Raw genomic sequence first — 23,980 nt, 5'->3', positions numbered from 1 at the left:
TCCTCGCTCAGTGTCATGGTTTGGGCTTGTCATGACCCATGCCTCTGGAGCTGTGGGTCTGAGCGTGAGCCAAGACTCTACACCACTGTCAGGTGATCTGTTTTTGTTTTAGGCCAGCTTTAAGGAGTCTTACATGGCAACGTTCTATGAATTCTTCAATGAGCAGAAGTATGCTGATGCCGTGAAGAATGTAAGTGGGATGCGTCAGCGTGGCCCTCACCCATGCCACGTTCCCAGGGAGCTCAGAACTCCAGGCCAAGCCCTGTGCTGTGAAGCTGCCCTTGTGACTTCAAGCATTAACATTCAGGCAGTGTGCTGCACATGCCTTCCGCTAGCCTAGATGCTTCATGCCCAGGCTGGCTGAACGCATGGGTGTGGCTCTCCTCGGAGTCTGGTGTCTGGGACTCACCCCTGGGTTTCTGTGATGATGTCTTTGAGCTACCACCTGATAACGCCTGTGTGTACCATATGAATCCTTGCCCTGCACCTGATTGCTGGGTCTCTCTCGCAGCCCGTGTTGGGCCCTGGGTGTGGAGAATTGCTGCTGGACCCTGCATAGTTCTCCATACTTCTAGGCTGCTGTCTGTCCAGAGTGGTCCCACTGTCTGTCTCAGCAATCAGAAAGCCCTGACAGTGATGGGAAGGGGTTACAACTGCAGTAGCCTGGCCTATGGGGAGGGGATTGCCAAGTAGACCTGGAGCAGCCCTGGTTATGTGGAGCCAATGGGGTCCTGGTGGGCCATACCTCTCACCTGGGCCAGACCTCTGGTTCCATCCCCAGAGCCCATCACAGGCTCCCTGTGAAGCGTGGACAGGTTGCCTGGCACCTTGCTCACTGCGGGCAGCCTCACACAAGGTCACAGTGAGCAGACAGGGTCTGGCAGAGCCAGGTGTACAGTGCTCACAGGACTGACCTTCCCAAGCCCCTCCCCTGGGCCCAGGAGACACGGGCATCCAGATGTCCAGTCCAGGGGCAGGTGCTGATGTGCTACCCAGGTGCTGATGTGCTACCCTCCTAATAGCCTCATTCCTTTCTACTTCAGTTCTTGGATTTGATTTCATCCTCTGGGAGAAGGGACCCCAAGAGCATAGAGCAGCCCATCCTGCTTAAAGAAGGGTAAGGCCCCCTGGGCTGGGAAGAGCAGGGGCTTCCCAGCACACCACAGCACACTGTACATCATGGAAACCACGCCTAAGGCTCTGGTCTGGCCCTGTGCCTGATGGCTTCCAGCTCAGAGATGCCTAGACCTTTTCTTGGCCAATGGCATGGGGGTGGCCCCAGCCTGGGAGAAGAATGGCCTCCTCCACCCAGTGCCCACAGACTCCACTCGTGCCTGACTTTGCAGAGTAGAGAATTGCCTGTGGTGGGAGGGGAGAAGGTCCCAGTCACCCCAACTGGCCTCCTTTCCAGCACATGCTCTGAGGGCTCTTCTAGTAGGAAACCAGGGTCCCAGGGGATAGAGATGGGGACTGGGTACCAGGGCCTTCAGCTGAGGGTTCCAAGTGTCCCAGTGGCCCTCTTGGTGGACACACCATAATCTGTGCCTACTCAATGCCCTGGCTCTGAGCACTGGTGCTTCTTCTGAACTCCTCCCAGTGGGTACTGGAGCGTCTGGACACATCTGCCCTTCAATCAGGTTTTGATAGACCTACCCCATTCCCGCAAACCCCTCCCTGCAACTTGGCTCCCAGGAGTCAGTAGGAGCCTGGCTCCACTGAGCTTGGCCACGTTCCTGCAGGCTCCTGTTGGCTCAGGCCAGGGCCATTCAAGGTCTGTTCCCTGTCTGCTGTTTTTCTTCAAATTACCTCCTATTAATACAGCCATATCCTAGGCAGTAGTGTGTGTGACTTTACACAGTACCTTCTAAGGTACTGTGTAAAGTCTCACTTAGCATGCTGAGTCCATAGCCCTACTATGTGTGATGTTACTCAGTACACACTGGGTGAGCCCACAGCCAGTGACACGTGTGATACTGCACAATGCACACTGGGTCCACAGCATGTGCAGTGTTGTGCAGTGCATACTGAGTTCATATTGTATGCAGTGTTGCGCAGTACACACTGAGTCCATAGTCCATGGTGTGTGCAGTGTTGTGCAGTGCACACTGAGTCCACAGAGTGTGCAGTGTTGCGAGTACACATCGAGTCCACAGCCCATGGTGTGTGCAATGTTGCACAGTACACACAGCCCACAGTATGTGCAGTGTTGCATAGTGCACACTGAGTCCACAGCATGTGCAGTGTTGCAAGTACACACCAGGTCCACAGCCCACGGCGTGTGCAGTGTTGCACAGTGCACACTGAGCGCGCTTGCAGCTTGCCGGACAGCAGTTTACCTTGCGGTCCTCTTAGTTCCATGCACTCCAGGACTGCACGTGTGTTGAGGGTGAGCCATTGCAGGTGACTGCCAGTGCTGGGTGGGGAGGGGTGTGGGCCTTGCTGGACCTCTGCAAATGCAGGGGGGTGGCCCCAGTCCCTTGTGTGGCCTCAAGACTCACACCAGGGTCTTGCTCCACTAAGACCTTTGAGCCCCACCCCCAAGTTGAGCTGCCACCTGCTGCCCCTTGACCCAAGGGAGTCTGCACACCACCACAGCCCTGGTGGTCATCCTGGGGTGGTCTGTCCTCTTGGCCTGGGCGGCCCCTGCATCCCGTGACTGCCCACAGTGCTGACGCAGGTGATAACCCCACACACTGGGTGTCCGAGATGCCACAGCACTTCTGCCCTCCCACGGCACTCCTCGGTGTCTTCAGCCAGGAGGCAGTCCCGTAGAGCCAGCCACGTGTTCAGCCTGCATTAGCTAAGCCATTGCGCTTTGGAGACAGCATGCCACGTTAGAGCCTAAGGCTCCGCACCACCAGGCCCCTGCCTCCCCTGCCCTGTGGGTGCAGTCTGGCTGCCATGAGAAACAGTCACTCGTGATGAGGTACCTTGACTAACCCTTGGAGCAAGGGTCACATACCATGTCCTGCTCCAGAGACCACAGACCTCTCTCCACTCCATGCTGCACAAACCTGCTCCTCTGCATGCCAAACTGGAAATTTCTAGAAATGGGTTGTACGGAGAATTGACATAATATGTAAGCATGTGTGATCCTGAGAAAATTAGGGTTTTTCAAGAAATTCCACAGCTAACATGTCTAGAAGACTTTCTGCTGCTATTCAACTATCGTGTGACCCAGAATGTCTTATGAATCATTTTCTGAGCTGGATGGCAGTGCCTGGGTGGCTCCTGTGCCTCCTGAGTCCCAGTGGCGGCTGTGCTGGCCCCTCAGGGTCTCAGGCACCATCTTCCCCCACAACTTGCCCACACATGTGTGGTCTCTGGGAAGGACACAGTAGTATTCTGCATCATGGCTTGAACTCCGTTGACCTCGATTTGTCTTGGCCCTGGCTGCAGGTCCCACTCTGTTCCCTTCAAACTGTTGCAAGGCACATGCCAACTCTCCCTAGTGTGTCTGTGGGTGGTTCTCTGGCCCAGGTTGGCATTCTGACCACTCAGGATCCCCCATTCTAGTTCCCTGGTGCAGTCCCCATGCCTGAGTTCTTCCAAGCGGAGGCTAATCTCACCACCCAGGGCATGGCCACCTCCCGTCTCCGGGAGCTCTGCCTCTCCATCCACTGTGGCTGATTTTTACTCTCTTCTTGCTTGGCTGCTGGCTGTGGTTAATTAAGGACCCCACACTCACAATGTGGGATGTGGAATGGTCAATGAGCTTGGTGCCCCAGGGGCTGTTAGTAGTTTCAAGCCCCTTGAGTTGGGGAAAGGCCCAGGCTCTAGGAGAAGCAGCCCCAAAGAGCTTGCCCAGATGTGGAAAGGACCCAGGCTTTCAGCATAGATGGGAACCTGGGGCAGGTCTGTGCCTTCACCCTGGGCCTGTCCTCCCCAGCCCTCTCCCTCCCCAGAGTTGGGCCACACCATCCTCTGTGGGCCAGGCCGCATCCTCCTCCCCCACCCATCCTAGGTTCCTGGAACACTCTGCATGGCGCTGGACTGTGTGGCACATCTCTAGAGCAGCCTGCCCGCACTCCACAGTGTTGGCTGTGGAAAGCCTTGTTGTGGGTGGGGCCGGCTGGTCGTTTGAGATCTAAGGAAGTCTATGGTCAGTCACCTGGCGACTTACGGCCAACAGGACTGTGAGACCCCACCTCCCAAAGCAGAGTTGTGTGTGCCCTTCTTCAGTCTAATCTTATTACCAATAAGAGCATCCCCTGTCTGCCCAGGTTTCCCAAGCACAAAAGGCAGGTCATTCTTTGATCTTGCCCTGAGTCGGGTACTATGCCTGCACTCACCAGTCACCCTGTGCCCTCCCAACAGGTTCATGATCAAGAGGGCGCAGGGCAGGAAGCGCTTTGGGATGAAGAATTTCAAGAAGAGGTGGTTTCGCCTGACCAACCATGAGTTTACCTACCAGAAGAGCAAAGGTAACAGGAGGCTTGCCTTTCACTAACTTCCCCTGGGAGGGGTTGAGCACCTCGCCAGGCCCGCCAGGTGTGCTCTGCTCCACAGGGAAGCCGGGGAAGGGAGGCATGTCCCTCGTGTACAGGTGGCCTGCGGGCCTCAGGAGGTGAGGAAGACTGTCTTCAGGAAGCCCACCCCCACAAAAGCGAAGGACAGAGCCCTTGCCCCTCCCTCCCCTGCTGCCTGCGGGCTTGCTGCCCCAGCACCTGTGTGAAGGAAGGAAGCTTGCTTCCTCTGTCTGCAGGAGGTGTGCACTCCAGCCCCAGGCTGAGACAGGCCTGTGAGGTAACACTTGAGAGAGAAGAGCGCGTCAGGTGTGGACACCTTATGGCTCCTGGGGAGGCTGCAGAGGGTTTCCTCAGCATGGGCCCAGTGAGACATGGCTCCGGCATGCGCGAAAGCCTTCTTCATGGCTACGAGAGAAATCTGGGCTCTGGCCTCAGGAATATGGGGACCCAGGTCTCTTCCCACATGCCTGTGGCCTTCCACTCTCTCAGCCCATGGGAACAAAGAAGCTAGTGCCTCCTGCCCATGGCTCCTACAGATGCACAGCCACCTCCCGGGTGGCTCAGGCCCTGTGCCCACTGCAGCTCTCAGGGCCTTCTTTTTGCAGGAGACCAGCCCCTCTGCAGCATCCCCATCGAGAACATCCTGGCCGTGGAGAGGCTGGAGGAGGAGTCCTTCAGAATGAAAAATGTGAGTGCCTGCCCCAAGCCCCTTCCAGCAATGCCATCCTGGGCTCTTTGGTATCCACCTCAATTGAGCAAGGCTCCTCCTACCACCCTGCATCCCCAGCCTCAGGCCTCCAGGATATCTATTCTTCCAGAACCCATTCATGGTTGTGCATCCAAATGGGTGCCCTCTCCAGGGCCTCAGGGACAGACCTGCTGGAAAGCGGGCTGAACTTTGCCAAGGTGCCTCTCTGCCAGGTTCCCAGGGGTCAAGGTACCTTCCTGTGCCAGTCACACACTGAGATAGCGAACCTCTAGACACTAACAGTGTATTGGCTCAGGTTTCAGCCCACGGCTACTTGGTTCTGTCCCTTTGGGCCCGTGGTGAGACAGAGTATCATGGTGGAAATGTGCGGCAAAACAAAGCAGCTCATGTCATGGCAGCTGAAAGACAAAGACACAGCAAGAGGGCAGGGCCCTAAAAGCCCTTTGAGGGTATGACCCCAGTGACCTCACGTCCTTCTAGGTCCCACCTCCTCAAGGTCCTGCCATCTCCAGTAATGCCATTAGCTGGGAACCAGGCCTTCAACACATGGACATTTAGAGGACACTTAAGACCCAAACCATAACTCTCCACCTCATCCCCAGAGCTCATGCCTGCATCACAATTCAAAATGCATTCAGTCCATCTCCAAGGGATTGCTCAAAATTCTAAGTCCAGAGCCTGAAACTGAAGGCAACTCTTAGCTGTGAGCCCCTGTAAAAACAAATCAAGTTCCATACTTTCAATGTACAATGGTACAATAGTGTAAACATTTCCATTCTAAAAGAGAGGAATGGGGCCACAGAGAGGAAGGGTCGGACCAAAGCAAAACTGAAATGTGGCAGGGCAGACATTTAATCCATAGCGCCATGTCTGATGTCTGAGCCACATGGAAGTGTGATGTGAGTGCCAAGGGACTGGGGTGGCCGCCCCCATGGCTGTGCTGCTGTACCCACGTTGGGGCCTGTCTCTTGAGTTTGCTTATTGCCTGCCGCTGTCCTTGGGGTTCACCACTGGCATCGCTGACTCCCAGGGGCTCCTTGGTGCCTTCATTCTGCTTCACTCCCACAGCTCCATGCATCACGCTCTCGGGGGCTTCCTGCAGGGATTCCAGCCCTGCCACATGCTGCCCACTGCCCAGGCCTTCCTGTGAAGTCTTAGTGGAAGCCTCCATGACCCATAACTTCCCACATCACATGGATGATGCCAAGGTCTGCCATTGGCTCAAGCAGTATCTGGGCCCCTTGGACCAGGAATACAGTGGCCTCTGAGTGCCCGGGCAGCTGGTTCAGGGACCTGAATCCTGAGGGAACGGTTCCTTAGGTGGCCCTAAGGCTCTCCTGTCAAATAAGTCTGAACCTGTGGTGGCTGAGGTCTTGCTGATAGGATGCCCTCAAAGCATCTTTTCTATTGTTCCAGTGCAAGTACTTGGCTTCGTTTTAGTGGCACTAATCTCGTCAGCACCTTCCTTAGTTCTAATTTTCCACACACATTTCTCCCCAAATGTAATTTTTAAAATCTTTCTGCTCTGCTTTTTGCTTCCTATTCTCATAGTAAATCTGGTTTAAACCCCCCAGCAATACCCTTGCCACTGCCTGCTTGTGTGTTGCCTTCAAAGTTCTTCAGATGTATTAATTTATTACTTTAAATCCAGCCTCACACAAAATCTCAAGGCATGAGCAAAGTGTAGACAGATTATTTGTCAAATGTAAGTAACACGAATGTCCTCTAATCCAATTCCCAGCAGTGTCCTCATTCCTGTGTGAAACAGCAGAGCAGTCTTTAGTGTTCGCAGACCTGTCAGCATCTGATCTTCTGAACTCTCACCAGAACCACCTGTTAATCTCTTCTCACAATATTCTAGGATTTCTCTAGCTTGTATCTGCAGACCTTTCCAAATTCCTCCCACAAACCATTCCAAAGACTTATTAATCACATGGTCAGTTATAGTCACAGCAATGATCCCACTTTTCAGGACCAATTTTCTGCTAGTTTTCTGTCACTGTGACAAAATACCTGAGAAAATTAACTTATAAGGAGGAAATACCCTTTAAAGGGCAGAAGAAACAGGCTCTGGGACCATTTGGTTTTCTTTTTTGAAGATTTTTTGCTTGATCTAATTTTCAACTTCTAGGAAGGCACACTACATTAGAACAAGGAATCTCACACATCCGTATCTACTTATGTTTGCCCTGTTGATGTGGTCATTGTATTCACTCCTCATTACTCTTGTACAGTGTCAGCATTCTTTCTTAACTGTATAGATATTTCAATACACATTCTCTAAAGACAAGGACATTCTTTTTAGAACCACCATGCAGAATACCCAGCTCAGGTGTGAGGCCAGGGTGACCCAGCCAGTAGTAACACCCTGCAGCTGCTCTCCATCAGAGCTCTTGGTCTTCCCCAGGCCAGAGCAGTCACAGAGCTTTGCTGTGATGTCCTTGCCCTGGGACTTCTCTCTACCTTCTCAATGTCATGTGGCCTTGACATTTCGCAGGCCTACAGGCAAATTGTTCTGTAGTTGTCCCTAGTGTGGGTTTCTGAGCAGGTAAACCTGTGAGGGACCAGCCCAGAACAGTGGTTAGGTGCCATCCATGGGGATTGCAGCCATGCACACACACATGCAAAATGTATGTGTGTATAGTACAAGTGGTGTTTCCCTTCTCATCTCTTAAATGAGGCCCCAGTGGTGTACTCAGGAGTTGAGCCATACTCCAACATCCACTGAAAAGGGAAACCCTTGGAAAGGACCACCGAAGAGGTCCTCCTGATTCCCAGCCTCCCCTCCTGCTCTCAAGGCCACCAGGCCATGTCCTCCCACAGCCCTGTGCATTTCTTTTTCTTTTTCTTACTTTTTTTTTCAGTACTGGGATGGAACCCAGAGGCATTCTACCTCTGGGCTACATCCCCAGCCCTATTTTTTATTCTTTATTTTGAAACAGGATTTCTAAGTTGCAGAGGGCCTTACCAGGTAGCTGAGGCTGTCCGCAAACCTTGATCTTCCTGCCTCAGCTTCCCAGATTCTGGGGTTACAAGCGTGCGCCACCACACCCGGCAGGCCCTTTGCATTCTGATAGAGACCTCTGAGGCTGCAAGACAGAAAGTTCCCTGCTGCTCACCCTGGCAGTATGGCCAGATGCACAAGCCCCTCAGCTCTCTCCCCTTCAGCCCTCACCCTCAGCTCAAGGGCAGCAGCCCTTGGCCCACAGCCCCGCTCTCCTGTGCTAAGAGACTGGCTGGGCTGCCCACCTGTGTCGGCTCTGCTCCCAGGCTCCCAGCACCCCTCAGGCATCAGTGATGGCGGAGCTAGGACAGGAGACATCTCACAGCCTCTGAGCCTGTGCTGTGCCCACAGATGTTCCAGGTCATCCAGCCAGAGCGTGCACTGTACATCCAGGCCAGCAACTGTGTGGAGGCCAAGGACTGGATCGACATCCTCACCAAGGTGAGCCAGTGCAACCAAAAGCGCCTCACCGTCTTCCACCCGTCTGCCTACCTGAACGGCCACTGGCTGTGCTGCAGGGCCTCCTCGGACATAGCCGCCGGCTGCACCCCCTGCACTGGGTAGGTCTGCGCCCACAGACGTGGCGCCACCACCCCCTGCCCAGCACTGGGGCTGACCCTCTGTGGAGATCCATGGGGGCACTGGCCTCGAGGCTCCTCTAAGCCCTGCCAGGGCATAGCTGCCCTGGGGGCGTGGTAGTCAGGGTCAGGTCTCCAAGCAGAGGCAGGCCTCCATGGCAGGGGTCTCCTCAGTGGAGCCCAGAGGGTTCCCTGCCCAAGGCTGCGTCCTGCCCACCAACAACACACCTGACATCTCCACCTGCCTCCCAGCATGGAAACTGAAGCACACCTTGTCAGCTGGGCCTCCTGCACTTCAGTAGAGGCTGTTTTCTCTGCCATGCCTGGAAGAGCAGCGTGCCTAAACAGTACCTGGTGCCCAGGGCTCCGTGGTGTCCCAGTTAGGCTCCATGTGACTCATGCACAGGACAAAGAGCAAGGATGGCCTCGTGTGACAAGCCCCAGACAGGAGGAGCGCATGCTGCACACGGCCTTCTCAAGGCCTCTGGCATTTAGCCCAAGGCATCACAGAAGGGGGCTTTGTGTCCAATTTTGTAGGTGTAGAAGCCAAGGCGTCCTGTTGGGCCTGCAGGGAATGTGGCCCAAGACCCAGGACCCTCCTGAGAGGGGAGGAAGGGCCTCTTCTTGTCCCCACCCTGGGACAGGAGCAGGAGCCCTGTAGCCCTGGAGAGGAGACCTGGCCTGTACCCCAGAAGCCCACCCTTGGGGAGGCATGCCTGAGCTTATTCCGGGTCATTATGCCCTGTCTTCTTAATTACTTTGTATCCAGGGGTCTAGAGGACCCCCAGCTAGGGACCTGGACAGTCCTTTCTCTCATCCCACCCATGCCCAATGCCAGCCTATAGCCACCTGGCCACCCATTTGGGGTTCTAGTGCAGGTCTCTCCAGGTTTATTCATCAGGGACTTTTTAAAAGAAATATGAGCTGGGCATGGTGGTGCGTGCTTGTAATCCCCGTGCTTGGGAGGTGGAGACAGGAGGATCGTGCAGGTTTGAAGCCAGCCTCTCTGGCTTAAGAGACCCTGTTTCCAAATAAAAATATAAAATAGGTCTGGGAGTGTAGCCCGGTGGTAGAAGGGTTTCCAGGAACCCCAGTACCACCAAAACATAAAATAAATATGATTAAAAGCATTGTATGAATATTTATTGTATGAATAGTGCTTTTTATTTTATTTTTGTTCTTTCTACATTTGGGCAGTGGCCTCCCAGCAAACATCCAGCTGGACATTGATGGGGACCGAGAGACAGAGCGGATCTACTCACTCTTCAATTCATACCTGGGCAAACTGGAGAAGATGCAAGGTGAGCGCGGCCCCTGCGTGTGAGGGTGTGGAGGCCCGGACGCCTGCGAGTTCCTGGGTGCAGGTCCTTCTGCAGCCCACACCTGGGTCCTGAGCATACATAGGCCTTGTGGTGCACGAAGGATGGTTGGCAGCAGTCTAGGGAGAAGTTAGTTTGATAACAGGTTATATTGAACATTTTTAGATGGAACTTAACTTGGAACCTCTCAACTGCTGAAGTCTTTAGAAGACAGTGTTCTGTAGTAACTTTTTGTACCTCCAGAGGACTTCATTCTTTGTGTTTTCTAGACAGATGTGTGCACATATATGTGCGTAGACATGTGTGAATGTGCAAGCCACACTCCTGTCAGCTCCAGACACATCTCATGTTTCAAATATCTGTATGGCTTTATTATCTCTGACATTTAATTGCTTTAAACATTAAAATAACGACCTAGCTAGGACAGTAGGACAGATTAGATGCCATGGGAGCAGTAGTTGGTGGCCTGGGAGAGGCAGATCCAAGGAGCCACCAGGTGAGGGAGCCTCGCATGCCTTAGGTCTGGGGAATCTCAGGTCTGCTCTCAGCCCCTCCAGGCAGAGCAGAGCCTGTAAGACAGGCCTTTGGCCTGCATGGATAGAAGAAGGGAGGAGCAACCTGGAAGCCAGACAGGCCTTTACCTGCATGGATAGGAAGAAGGGAGGAGCAACCTGGAAGCCAGACAGGCCTTTACCTGCATGGATAGAAGAAGGGAGGAGCAACCTGGAAGCCAGCTATGGGGCTTGCTTCCTCTCTGCTCTCCCAGACTAGCCCAGGAGTGTCAAGTGTAGGAGTCTTGGTTGGACAGCACCCTATACAGCCCCGGCGCAACATACAGGCCCACATGTGCTCTGGACAACACAGGCTCTTATGTATGTGCTCACATGCACTTGTGTGCATACAGTGCACACCCTCACTGGGAGCATCCTCCTCCTGGCAACCTTGCCATGCGCAGCACCTGCTCCAAGGTCCCAGACTGCCATACAGCTGAACCCTAGAGGCTGCAAAGACAGCACAGCCAGGTGGGTACAGCCTTTATAGCAGTGGCCAGAGCAGAGGAAGGCAAAATCAAGAATCCCTGGAGAGACTGAGGCCATCATGGAAGACCCAATGAAGAATGAAGCCAACCAATCCCCATAACTCCCAGATTGTCAGGGCTCAGACCACCATACCACAGTGCCGCACACCCTGTGCCCTGACCTCTCCTTCCTCTGCTAGCATGGTCACCTTGCCAGCCAGGATAACGCCTACGTTTTCTGTGAGTGCCTTCTCTCAGGAGCTTTTTCTTGCCTCACTATCCCAATAGCCTGGGCTCATCTCTCACTGCAGGTATAGCTATCTCTGATCCATTCATTTTGAGAATAGCAGCAGATCTTATTTACCCCAGAACCTGGCACAAAGAGGGCTAACCCTGTTTGTTGGATGGATGGATGGATGGATGGATGGATGGATGGATGGATGGATGGGCGGGCGGAAGGATGGGTAGAAGAATGGATGGATGGTCAGGTAGATGGAGAGATGGATGGAAGGATAGATGCATGTTCGATGGGTGGATAGGTGGATGAATGTATGAACAAATAGATATATAGAAGGATAGATGAAGAGATGGACAAATAGAAGGATTGGTAGAGGATGGATGGATGGATGGATGGATGGATGGATGGATGGATATACAGGTAGATAGATGGATCGATGAATGGATGTACAGGCATATGGATGGACAGAGGGGTGAGTTGACAGATGGATGAGTCAAAGGATAAATGAATGATGCACGGACAGATTAAGCTTGAATGGATGGACAGGTGGGTGAGTGGATGAATGAATGGATGATGCATTGATGAATGGATGGACAGGTGGGTGGACAGTTGGGTGAATGGAAAGATGGATGGATGGATGGATGGATGGATGGATGGACAGGTGAGTGGGTGGGTGGATGGATAGATAGGCAAGTGAATGGATGGATGGAAAATGGACAGACAAGTGGAAACATTTCTTCACTCTCAGCCTCCCTCCCAGTAAGGCCCCAGCACAGTATGTTTTAGGGATCTAGGGATTATTGAGTGAGATAGCTTAGAAAGAGCCTGGAGCCAGTGTCTCATACACACTTTTCACCATGACTCTCTTTCACATTGGTCAACTCAAAGCCACCATCTTCCCCAGCCACTCTCCACAGAGTCCAGCACAGAAGGTGGTTTTAGTTCTGATATCCTGTGTCCAAGCAAGACTGAAGTGGGGGTCTCTGTTGTCAGTTGCTATCTTTGTGTTCCTGCCCCCATCCTCTGGTCTACTTGAGGTTTCCCCAGCTTTGTATCTTCAGCACCCTGTTCACCTGTCCAGAGTTACATGCTTGGAATGTTTCTCGATCTACCATTTTGGGGGCCCATGTATGGTCAATCAGTACAGAGCACCTAGTCATCTATTCTGTTTTCTGTTCCATAAATTTGCATCTTGGTAATTTTATAGGAACATAAAACTTATGTTCAGCCTTGCTGAAGTTAAGCACACATGCTTGCATTTCCCTAAACTCTCAATTTACAGACCTTATCAAAAGAGCAAATACAGTTTTCCTTACCTTTTTTCTTATTGATGCCAGTTGTATTTTCCTCTCCTGCCTCAGAATCTATGTAATACTCTAGTCACAACTTTACATCTGATATGGCTCATGGGTTTTCTCCTGTGGGGAAGTGGCAGAGTCTTCTTTCAGGTCCTTTCTCTGCTGACTTGAAGAACAGCACATATTCACACCAGAAAAGCTCTGTGGTCTGCTGCTGTGGGGTCTGAGATGTCAGCTCCCTTTGCTCTGTCCTGTTCTCCATTTGCCTTGGTCCCAGCTGCAGTGTTTCTGCTCGGGTGACCCCACCTTGTTCTACAGGGTGTTGGGATGGTCAACAGAGCCCTGGCTCCTGCCACACTAGCCTCTGCATTGGGTGCTCGCTTACCCAAACCCTAATGGTTCCCAGAATGCTTCTTACAAAATGCTTAGGTTGAGAATTTTCCAAACCTTTAAGTCTGGCTCCTTTTTGCTTAACAATTCCACCTTCATGTCTCTTTTCTCCACGTTACAGTAAACAGGAGGAGCCACGCAGCTTCTTCCACACTGTGCGTAGGGATCGCCTCAGCTACGTACTGGTTTCTTCACTAGCGAGCTCCACCTTCCCCAGGACACAGAGCACAAGCGGTGCTCAGCCACGTCCTTTGGCCCTCCACAGCCAGGACTGCCTTTTCTGCATTGCCCATGATCAGTTGCTTGTTTCCCTCAGAGACCTTGCAGCATGGCCTTTGCCATCAAATTCCCACCAACATTGTGCTCCAGAGACCTTAGAGCGCTGGACATTTCCCCAAGGCCACCAAGGCTTTCTCCGCAGCTGTCCTCTCCTTGCCAGCACCGCCTGTGGGTTCTGTCTGCACTCCTCAGAGGTCACTTCTTAGCACCCATTTGGTCAGGACTGCTTTTGCACAGTGCCATCAGCTGGGCATTTGTGGTCACCAGCGACTGCCCTGTTTCTGCAGTTCAGGAGGCTAGCAAGTCCAAGACCAGGAGGCCAGCACTGCTGGGTTCTGGAGAGGCCTCTCTTTGGGCTGGAGGCCTCTGGCTTCTCATGTGCTCCCATGGTGGTGGGGACAAGCAAGCGCCATCCAGGGAACGGCTCCAACTCTTATAGCTCCTGCTCACACCCTGACTACCTCCTAAACCATGGCTTTGGGTATTAGGTGTATGAACCTCAGTGCCGGGAAAAACATTGGTCCTTAAGAAATGGGCAGAAACACAGGGCATTGGGTGTTGAGCCCTGCGGTATATGCAGGCCCCATAAGCAGTGAGGCAGGGAAGCGTGCCCAACTCAGGTGTTTGGGGACAGGTGTGGGAGCTCAGGTGTGGAGCAGCTCAGCTGTTGGGGACAGATTTGGGACCCTGGCCTAGCTCAGGTGTTTGGATGGTTCCTGTTGATAGTAAGAGGCTACAGCATGGCTTCAGCAGGAGACAGATGGTCCAGAAAGGTAGGCCTTGTAGAGGATGGGGTGATACAGGGCAGGGGGCCTTGGAAGACTCCAGGCTGGCTGTCTGCCCTGCTGACCCAGAGCCATGATGTGCCCAAGAGCATCTGGGTGAGCCAGGTGTGCCAGTTCAGTGCCCTCCCTGTAGGGCAGACATTTTTCTGCTGGGCTGGCAGACCAATCCTGTGGGGCTATAGGACCCTTGAGCCCGCCTAGCCAGTGTCCTGGGTCAAGGTCTTCTCTCCTGGCTCTGGTGAGTGAGCCAGTGGAGAGGGGACAGAGGAGCAGGTCACCCCAGAAGGGCTGGCTGGAGATGGGCAGAGGCTTGGGCTTGGGCCCTGAAGGTGCTGGCGAGACCTTCATTTCAAGCAGCTTGCAAGGTCAGTGTGGACAGGGCGCACCCTCCCAGAGTGGCCCTGACTCCACACACACATCCACGGGCAGCCTTTCCTGGAGGGGGCTGCTTTGGGGAATCAGGTGTACAGGCATCCAGAGACAGGGCAGCCTGCTCCCTGGATGCACACCACAGTGACCCACCCTTGCTACAGAGGCCTGCGGGAGCAAATCTGTGTATGATGGTCCAGAGCAGGAGGAATACTCCACCTTTGTGATCGATGACCCCCAGGAGACCTACAAGACCCTGAAGCAGGTCATCGCAGGGGTGGGGGCCCTGGAGCAGGAGCATGCGCAGTACAAGAGGGACAAATTCAAGAAGACCCGCTACGGGAGCCAGTGAGTGCTCAGGGCTGTGGGAGGCGGGTGGCGTGGCCACTGCCCCTGTGGGTCCTGGGGGCTTATCCCATCTTCTCAGCCGTCTGTCTTCTGGCTCAGCCCTTTGCTATCCCCTCATGCACCCAAGGTGCTGGGCACACAGTCAGCTCTGGACAGGCCATGTTCCTGCCCAGGAGGGAGGCGGGGTAGGATGTGTTGAGATGGAAGGCTTGAACCAGGCAGCCAGTACTCAGCCCCTCACCTTGCGGTGGGCCAAGCTCCATCCCCCTTCATAGAGTGGAGGGTTTGAGGAGATTTAGTTAAACTGTGTGAAAGGCTAGAATAGCCCCTATCCTGGTGTCCGTGGTCCCGTCCCCATCCAGTGGGCACCCAGGGACCCCCATGACAGAGCCCCTGCATAGCCTAGGATGAGCTGAGCAAGGCTTCAGGGAGCACCAGAGTTGTGCCGCCCTCCCTCCCGGAAGGACCTAGAAAAGCTCGGGGAGAACAAGAAGCGCCAGCCTCCCGGCTGGACCAGGGTGCTCAGAGGACATACCTGCAGCACCTCACTCTTGGTTCCCAACACACTGCCCTGGCGACTAGAGCACCCTTAGCTTGCCAGCCTCCTCCACTCCTTCTTGGAGGGAGTACTTATCAAGTAGCGAACATGCTTCAGCCTCACGGTCCAAAGCCAGCAGGTTGAGCCAGTGTGTGGAGCACACCCACAGCCTGTGGAGGTACACACACACCCTGGGGGCTGAGCACCTGCCACACCCCAGTGTGGGGCTTCTACAGCTCTCAGGTGGACAGAACCATGCCCTTCTGGAACTCACGTTCCACAAACATGTGCACGCACTCTACGGTGTTGCACATTTCACACTGTGCACACATGCATAGCCTGCACAGGGCCTACTTACTTGCATACACATTCTATATACATGCACATAGAATTCATAGACGTCTACAGCACATGGCCTGCAGTGTGCACACTATGTGTGGCCCGCAGATGTATGTACATGTTGTGTACATTGCAAGTGTGCAGAGCCACATGTACACATTCTATAAGTATGAGCACATGTACACATTCTGTGTGTGCACTTGCTGTGCACTCTACATATCTACTCATGCTCACCCATGCATACACACTACAGGGGTGCAGATGCCACCTGTGCATGCTACATGTATGAGCATGTGTACACATTGCATGCATGGAGAAGCCACATATCCGCACACATTTGTGTTGCATGTGTGCAGATGCCATGCATTCTATGCATCTACATATGGGTGCACATGAGTGCACACTGAATTGTGCAGATACCCCATCCTACACATCTATGTGCGTGCTGCATGTGTGCAGATGCCATGCATTCCACACATCTACATATGTGCACACACAAGTGCACATTGCATGTGTGCAGATACCCCATCCTACACATCTTTGTGCAACATGTGCATGCTGCATGTGTGCAGATGCCATGCATTCAACACATCTACATATAGGCTCACATGAGTGCACATTGCATGTGTGCAGATACCCATCCTACACATCTATACATATGCATACCTGTGTTGCATGTATGCAGATATCATGCATGAATCCTACACATATATGTATGGGTAACGAGTGAACATTGGATATGTGCAGATGCCACACATGCATTCTACGCATCAAAACGTGTATACTCCTGATGTACACGCATTGCAGCATACAGTACAGGACTGTGCACACAACAAACCAGTACACATGTCCACAAGGGTATGTGCTAACTCTGTGCTTCCTTTTACTCATCCGTATTTTTTGTATTTATTACAGTGAACACGTATCACACTTATGTGGCTGAAAGGCCGCATGCACACACGAGCAGCACAAGCGTCACAGGTGCCTCAGCTTCTTTTCTCCCACCTCTTCTTCCAGGGAGCACCCCATTGGAGACAAGAGCTTCCAGAACTACATCAGGCAGCAGTCTGAGATCTCCACCCATTCCATTTGAATTCTGGCCTGGCAGGAGGGCCCAGTGAGCTGCTCCAGGACACCTGGCCTTTGGGAGGCAGAGAGCAGTGTGACCAGAGCACGCAGTTGGCACTGCTTTGTTTCCTCTCACATGGACCTGGCTGGGCAGGGAGCTCTGAGAACGCACCGCTCCTTCCCTCCAGAACTGCGGTGCTGTGCGGCCTGCCCACGGCAGGTGGCCTGATGGCCTTTCTGGGGCATGTAGCCCTTTGCCTTCCTGTTCATCCTGGTTTTATGGGGGTCCAGGGATCATCGAGCATGGACTGCCCTACAGTCACACCAGTCCCTCCTCTGGGAGCCATGGCTGGTCCAGTGGAGGCGACGTGCACCTTCACAGGATGTGCCTGTCTCCTGTGTGCTCTGCCTCCACCCTTTGTGGGCCTGGCCCCAGCCCTGGATGCACTGCTGTATCACATTTGAGATGTTAAGAGTATTGTGCTTTTCTTTGAGTCTGCTGTCCTGGCAGCCCAGGGCAGGAGTCTCCTGGTTTAGCTTCAGTCCATTTTGTTCTGTTTGTGGCTGGGATGTGCAGGTGAGCCACGCGGAAGTCCCAGTCTGTGAGTGCCTTGGTTCCTTGGTACTGGGCATGAATCCCTTCTGCAGAGCACCTGGGGTACAGGGCCATTCTTTCCTGAGTGACTGCTCGAATCCCAGAACCTGGTTTTGGTGTTGGACAGTATTTAAAACTAGAATCCACATATTTATCATCCTCGTGGAAGTTTGGGGAAGAGTTTTGAAACAGGAATGTGCATTTTTCATGCTGTTTTTCTTAATGTTTTTAAAGGACCATTTTTAATTAGCTCTTTGATATAAAGTGACTCAGAACATCAAAGCCTACACCCATGAAAGGGGGTGCCACCGAGGGAAACCAAAATGAATGGCCATCTCAGGAAGCTAGCTAAGGGCGTGCGGCATGAGGAGCGCTGTGGAGTGGAGGGCACACTTGCAGCGATGCAGGGTTGGAGTCTCTCTGAGCCCTGGGAGCCGGGCCAGACAGTGGCTGACGCTGCTTTTTATTGGGGTGGGGGGTCCTGAAGTGGGGCACGGCAGACCTCTTTAGCTTGGTCTCACGCTGTTGCTGCAGAACCTCGTCCCCAGGGCGCGGGGGAGGTGCTCTGGATGCACTGCCGAGATACATAGACTGTCCTGTTCCGGTTCTTCTCTGTCCTTCGTCAGATATATCTTCTTTCAGACTCTTCATCTACATGGCAGGAGTCACATCACTTATTGTCACAGGAGTAGAGAAGGAAAGTGTAAAAATAAGCTTGGACACACAGCTCTCAGGCTGCACCGAACTGCAATTTTTAACATGATTTATAACGTAACGTTTCTGTTTATAAAATACTAATGATTTGCAATGTATTTTACTGGTCAATTAAAGCAGATGTTTTATTCTTTCTGAAGACTGGTAACTGCACACGTGGGGGCAAGTGGAGAGGAAACCACGTGTGGGAGGGTGGAGGTGGAGGTGGAGGACAGCACCTTACCTCAGGTGACGTCTCTGCTGAAAGACGTTGTTTCTTATGAAAGATGGCTGTGTGTGTGTGTGTGTGTGTGTGTGTGTGTGTGTGTGTGTGTGTTACTAAAGATAGAACCCAAGGGCATTCTACCTCCAATCTACACCCATAGCCCTATTTTTAATTATTTATTTGTTTGAAACAGGGTCTCACTAAATTGCGGAGGACCTCACTAACTGGCCACAAACCTGCAATCCTCTGGTCTCCGGGTCCTGAATGCTGGGATTACAAGTGTGCACCACCACACCCAGCTAAAAGGTGACATCTTTCTGACAGGTGATGTCTCTGGTGACAGGTGATATCCTGATGGGTAGCATCTCTGATTTCAGGTGACATTTCTAACAGGTGACATCTCACAGGTGATATCTGGCGACAGGTGGCATCTTTTGACAGGTGGCATCTCTGGCATGTAGCATCCACCGAGGGACTTGGGGCCGGATCCCAGCCCCATGATGCCCTCCAGAACAGCATGGGGCTGGGTCTGCTGGGGCTGGGCCCAGGGAGAGGGGAAGATACCTCACCTCTTGCCTCTGTCTGGAGGGTGTGGTAGGCCAACATCATGGTTCTGGGCTTGGGAGATGGGCTCACCCCACAGGCGCTGGAGCTGCAAGTCCAGATAGGTGCAGCTGCCCTCCTAGGACTGGCAAGGATGACGTGGCCTTGGCAGAGGCCCCACGGCCAGGACAGGGACATCAGTACAGCTCCCAGGCCCCTGGTCCTTTGTCTCCTGCACCTAGTTTTCACTCTTCTTTTTATTCTTGTTAATCCCATCATGAGTCAGTTCCATCAGTGTGAAGGTCTGAGACTTGCCTTTGGGAACACCAAGCCTCCATCGGGAGGGAGGTTCCCTGGGGCCTCCTGTAGCCAAGAACTCAGGCACAAAGAAACCAGGCTATGGTGGTCCCGGTCAGCCTCCTCTACCCACTGAATGGTGTGGGTTTGAGGCAGGGAAGGTGTGTCCCCACTTCTCGGCCCTCCTGTCCTTCCAGGCTAGGGTGGGCACATCCAGCTGCCTTATCTGTAGCACCTGTCCGCACACTAGCCTGGTCAGCATGGAGGCAGGTACCCAGGGAAGCTCCCAGGTGGCACCAGAGCCCAAGGACTCTGCTCACACTTGAGCTGGCCTAGCTGGAGCCAGCCCAGTGTGTGCGGGGCGGGGTGGGGGTGCTGGGAGACCAGGAAGACCGTCCCCTGGAGGGAGGGGGTCCAGGGTTAAGAGGACAGAGCCCTCCAGTGAGGGTCACAGTGGCTTTTGAAAGCCCCCAACTGTGTCCTCTCATCCCCTTGCTGTGGGTGGCCTACTGGTAACTGGAGAGTGCCATCTCCAGACACCACCTCCCAGCTCTCTTCGTGGGCTCCACGAAGCTGGAGCCAGAGCTGCCACCAGCCCTGTGGACTCCAGGTCCCTGGGCCAAGTGTCTGCAGCCTCCAGGATGCAGACATTGTTGGGGGCATTGCCCTTGTTCTTTTGATGTTCATGAGCCTCACACAGGGCAGGCTGGTTGGGGCATGGGGAAGGGAGCAAGGGGGAGTGTGCTTTGATGGGTCCCCTGAAGGTGGCAGAACAGGGCCCCCCAAAGGAAACCACTTTGGTAGAGGGTTATTTTGAGCCAAAGGCACATGACAAGGCCGGCCAGCAGGGGGCAGAAAGGCTCTGGCTCCACCTCCTGGAGGAGCTGGGTCCACTCTAGGGCCTCCTGGGAAAGCTCGCCCCTGGGCTGAGGATGGATATGCATACCTGCTAAGCTGGCCTGCCTCACAGCTGCCTCCTCCCAGCACACCACACCGTACCATGCACTCTGCCTGAAGCCTCTGCTCCACCCGACAGGAAGCGTTCAGGCTGCATCACCTCTGGGCCTTGTCCTTTCCTGGCTTCTGTGCCACCTAACTCACATCAAATGTATCCCCTCCTGTCTCTGCCTTGGGCCCATCAAACTCTCAGCCCCAACCAAGGATCCCTGAGAGGGTGAAGCCCGGCCCGACCCCAATGATAGCATGCTGGACCGTGTGCCAGGAGCTTTCTGTGAGCAGGGCTGGGGCTGACTTGTGCACCCCAAAATCACGCTGAAGCCTCAGCACCCAGCTCCTCGGAACAGGACTCGACTTGGAAATAGGCCTCGAGGAAGGGATGCAGTGAAATGAGGTCCAGCCTGACTGGTGTCCCCACAGGAAGGGGACCTTAGGCCAAGGAGCCAGGCCTCGGGAGGAACCTGCCCTGGATGGCTGGATCTCAGACCTCAGCCTGCAGGACTGTGCAGGGTGCTCCTATGGTTCAGGCTGCCAGGCTCTGGTCCTGTCTAGACTCTCACCTCAGTACAGTTCAAGTCTCCTGTCCCCAGAAAGCCCCCTCCAAAGCCCTGTCCCGTCGCTGTACAGGGCTGGGGCCCAGTCACACCACCTCTCCTTCCTTCATCTTCTTGAGTCGGGTTCCTGGTAGGACAGGGGAGACTTGGGGCAAGAAAGCAGCTAAGGCCTCAAGCGAGGCACACAGAGAGCCTCTGCCACCCTCAGACCCTTCTCTGTTGAGTAGCAGGGGAGGACAGCCAAGCCTCACACCAAACCCCAGCCTTAGAGCAGGCTGCATGGGGTTGGGCCTGGCCCATGACCCTTAACCTCTGACCTGCAGTGATGTCACAGCAGCTCCATGGCAACGGAGGTCCCAAGTAGCTCTGGCTACTTCCCTGGGGAAGAGACCGAGGGAGGTTGGCAGTGATGGCCTCACTGTGAGGCTGTGCCGGTGGCGGCTCCCTCCTCCACGGTCAGGATGGAGAAGGATCCCGCCACACACAGGAGGCACCGTCCGGGCACCGGGGCCTTGCCCTCAGCAGTGGCCACTGGATACCTGAAGGCAGCCAGTGAAGGGGCCGAACTCCAGAGGAGCAGGAGCATGGGCGGCTTGCACCAGAAGGGGGATCCCCCAAGCCGCATCAGGAAGCCACGCAAGGAGCCAGGTAGGAGGGCCCTGCTCCCGGGGTGTCTGAGGGCAGGCAGAAGGCCCAGCCTCACCCAAGGAAGAGCAAAAGCCTGCAGACAGGCACAGAGCAGCAGGGAGGCTGGCCTCACAGACTCCTCACCTGCCAGATACAGATACACTTTACAGGTAGGAGCCAGGCTGGGAGCTCCTCCTGGGACAGTACAGTGTCTTCTGAAATACACAGGATACATCACAGGCAGCCTCACACACATGTGCCCATGGGCGGGGCTGCTGGAGATCTTCCAGAAGTTTACTTACTTACAAATACCTGCTAAGCCACACGCGGTAGCACATGCTTGTGATCCCAGTACTTGAGAGGTTGAGACGGGAGGGTTAGGGTTAGGGTTAGGGTTAGCCGCAGCTACTTAGTGAGGCCCTTCGCAACTTAGTGAGACCCTGTTTCAAAATTAAGAATAAAAAAATAGAGCCGGGTGTGATGGTGCAGGTTTGTAATCACAGCTTTTGGGGGGCTGAGACAGGAATATCCGGGTTCAAGGACAGCCTCAGCTACTTAGGCCCTTTGCAACTCAGTGAGACACTGTCTCAAAGAATACAAAATAGGTCTAGGGGTGTAGCTCAGAGGTAGAATGCCCCTAGGTTCAACCTCCAGGATCACAAAAACTAAAATAAAATAAAATACAAAATACCTGCTAGAAGCTGGGAATCGTGGGGCACAACTGCAATCCCAGTACTTAGGAGGCTAAGACAAGAAGATGGCAGATTTGAGGCCAGTCTCAGCAATTTAGCAAGACCTGTTCCAAAAAAATTTAGAAAAAGAAGCTGAGCATGGTGGCACATGCCTGTAATCCCGGTGCTTGGAGGCTGAGACAGGAGGATCACAGATTTGAGACCAGCCACAGCAATATACGAGACTCAGCAACCTATGAGACCGTTTCAATATAAAAAAGTGCTGGAGTTGTAGCTTGGAGGTAGAATGCCACTGGGTTCAGTCCCCAGTACCAAATACATAAAATCCCTGCTAGAAATCCGCTGGTGAAGTCCTTAGGGGCCTCCTATGTGGGGCTGAGATAGGACGGTGATCTGTCTTTTCTCCGAGTGTCTCCAAGTTCCAAGGCTAACCACTGAAGAACTGCAAAGCAGGCCATCCACCCTGCAGAAGGCCTCCTTGCCTTCTGGTGTTTCTTCTCTGGCTGGGCTGGTGGCTACTGACCATGGCCACCTCGAGCTGTAGGCCACTGCAGGCAGCAGAGAACCACACCAGCCCTTGTCCTAACCACCCTGTTGGAAGTACTCAAGACAAGCCTTCCCCCAGCCCCAGGCTCCAGCCTGCTCATCCTTCAAACCTTGCTGAAAGCGTTGGGATTTTCCAGGCTTCATTTGAGTCCTAGCCCCAGTTGTTTGCAGTAGGAGAAGTGGCCAGGAGCAGGCCATGCCACAGCCACAGGAGGGGCCCCGGACTGAGCAACCCTGAGACTGTCCGAGGCTCGCCCTAGGTCTTGAAGTCACCACGGGTGCCTCTCCCCTAGGACACTGTGCAGGTCGGCCAGCCCCTGGAAGTGGAGGGGCTGGCGCTGCGCCAGTGGGCCAGGACACCGTGTGCTGGGATCCTGGTTGAGAAGGCCTGCGCCCCCCAGAGCCCCTGGATGGCTTCCCTCCCTGCTTTACTGGCTCAGCCCTGCTCTCCAGGGTTCCCTCATCCCTGGGCGGGTTCTGGGTGCTCCTGCCTGCGCCAGCATTGAGGACTTCCCTCAGGAGGCAGAGGGTCTTCCTGGACAAGCTTTTCTTTTTTTTTTATTTTATTTTTTATTGGTGCACTGTATTCATACATCATAGTGGGATACAAACTTTTGTAGACATACATGCACACATCGCCCAGTCAGCCCCCACCCGATCCCCACCCCATTCTCTCCCCATCCCTCCCTCCCATGCTTGGCTTAGTGGTTGACATCTAGTATTATAGCAATTTATCCAAAATTAAAAATGATAATCTCACATAATAGTTTCATTTGTCTGATACCAAGCTTTTGATGACTTAAAGATAACATTTCAATATTTCTTTTTACTTTCTTTCTTACCAGAGAATATTTTTTTATATTTTTTTAGGTGAAACTATCATATATTTATATATTTATTTTTCAGAAAAAAAAATCTATCTGAATATGGAATATGGACTCTAGATACCCAAAACGATCTTGAAAAAGAACAAAGCTAGAAGATATATATTTTCTGATTTCAAATGTTATAAAGCTACAATAATTGAAACAGTGTAGTACTATTCTAAAGGCAGATATATAAACCATTGGAGTTAAATAAAAGCCTAGAGCTAAATTCTTCCATATATTGTCAAGTTATTTTTGACAAGGTTTCCACGAACATTTGGTGGTGGAAATAATAATCTTTTAAATAAATATTGTTGAAACATAATAATTACATTGAAAAGAATAAAGTTGGACCCTTACCTAATCCCATATACAAATATTAACTCAAAATAGATAAAAGACCTAAATATAAATCTTAAGACCATAAACTTTTAGGAGAAAATATGGGTCATAAAACCTCACAACATTGAAATTGGCAGTGATTTCTTGGATATGATTTCAATGGCACAGGCAACAGAAGAGTATACAAGCTCCCTAAAAAATAAAAAAGATATTGTATATCCAAAGACAATGTAAACAGAGTTAACAGTTACTAATACAATGGGATAAAATATTTCCAAATGCTATATCTGAAG

The 23,980-nt window shown here is 53.0% G+C and overlaps 1 protein-coding gene across 1 annotated transcript in view; it reads left to right on the top strand.

Moving 5' to 3' along the window:
• The window catches only part of RASA3 (RAS p21 protein activator 3), a gene marked incomplete at both ends in the record, with an annotated part of 98,650 nt that extends 81,876 nt beyond the window's left edge, over nt 1-16,774 (top strand). The window contains 8 exons of the mRNA XM_080689163.1: nt 113-190; nt 1,044-1,117; nt 4,318-4,424; nt 5,075-5,157; nt 8,534-8,742; nt 9,958-10,061; nt 14,621-14,804; nt 16,699-16,774. Of these exons, the coding sequence (XP_080545289.1) occupies nt 113-190; nt 1,044-1,117; nt 4,318-4,424; nt 5,075-5,157; nt 8,534-8,742; nt 9,958-10,061; nt 14,621-14,804; nt 16,699-16,774 (915 nt within the window). The remainder of the gene's footprint in view (nt 1-112; nt 191-1,043; nt 1,118-4,317; nt 4,425-5,074; nt 5,158-8,533; nt 8,743-9,957; nt 10,062-14,620; nt 14,805-16,698) is intronic.
• Nucleotides 16,775-23,980: the final 7,206 nt, after the last annotated feature.

Source organism: Muscardinus avellanarius (assembly GCF_963383645.1).
Source record: "Muscardinus avellanarius genome assembly, chromosome: 2".
In the NCBI taxonomy this organism is placed as follows: Eukaryota; Metazoa; Chordata; class Mammalia; order Rodentia; family Gliridae; genus Muscardinus; species Muscardinus avellanarius.
This window is presented reverse-complemented; position numbering and strand designations above follow the sequence as displayed.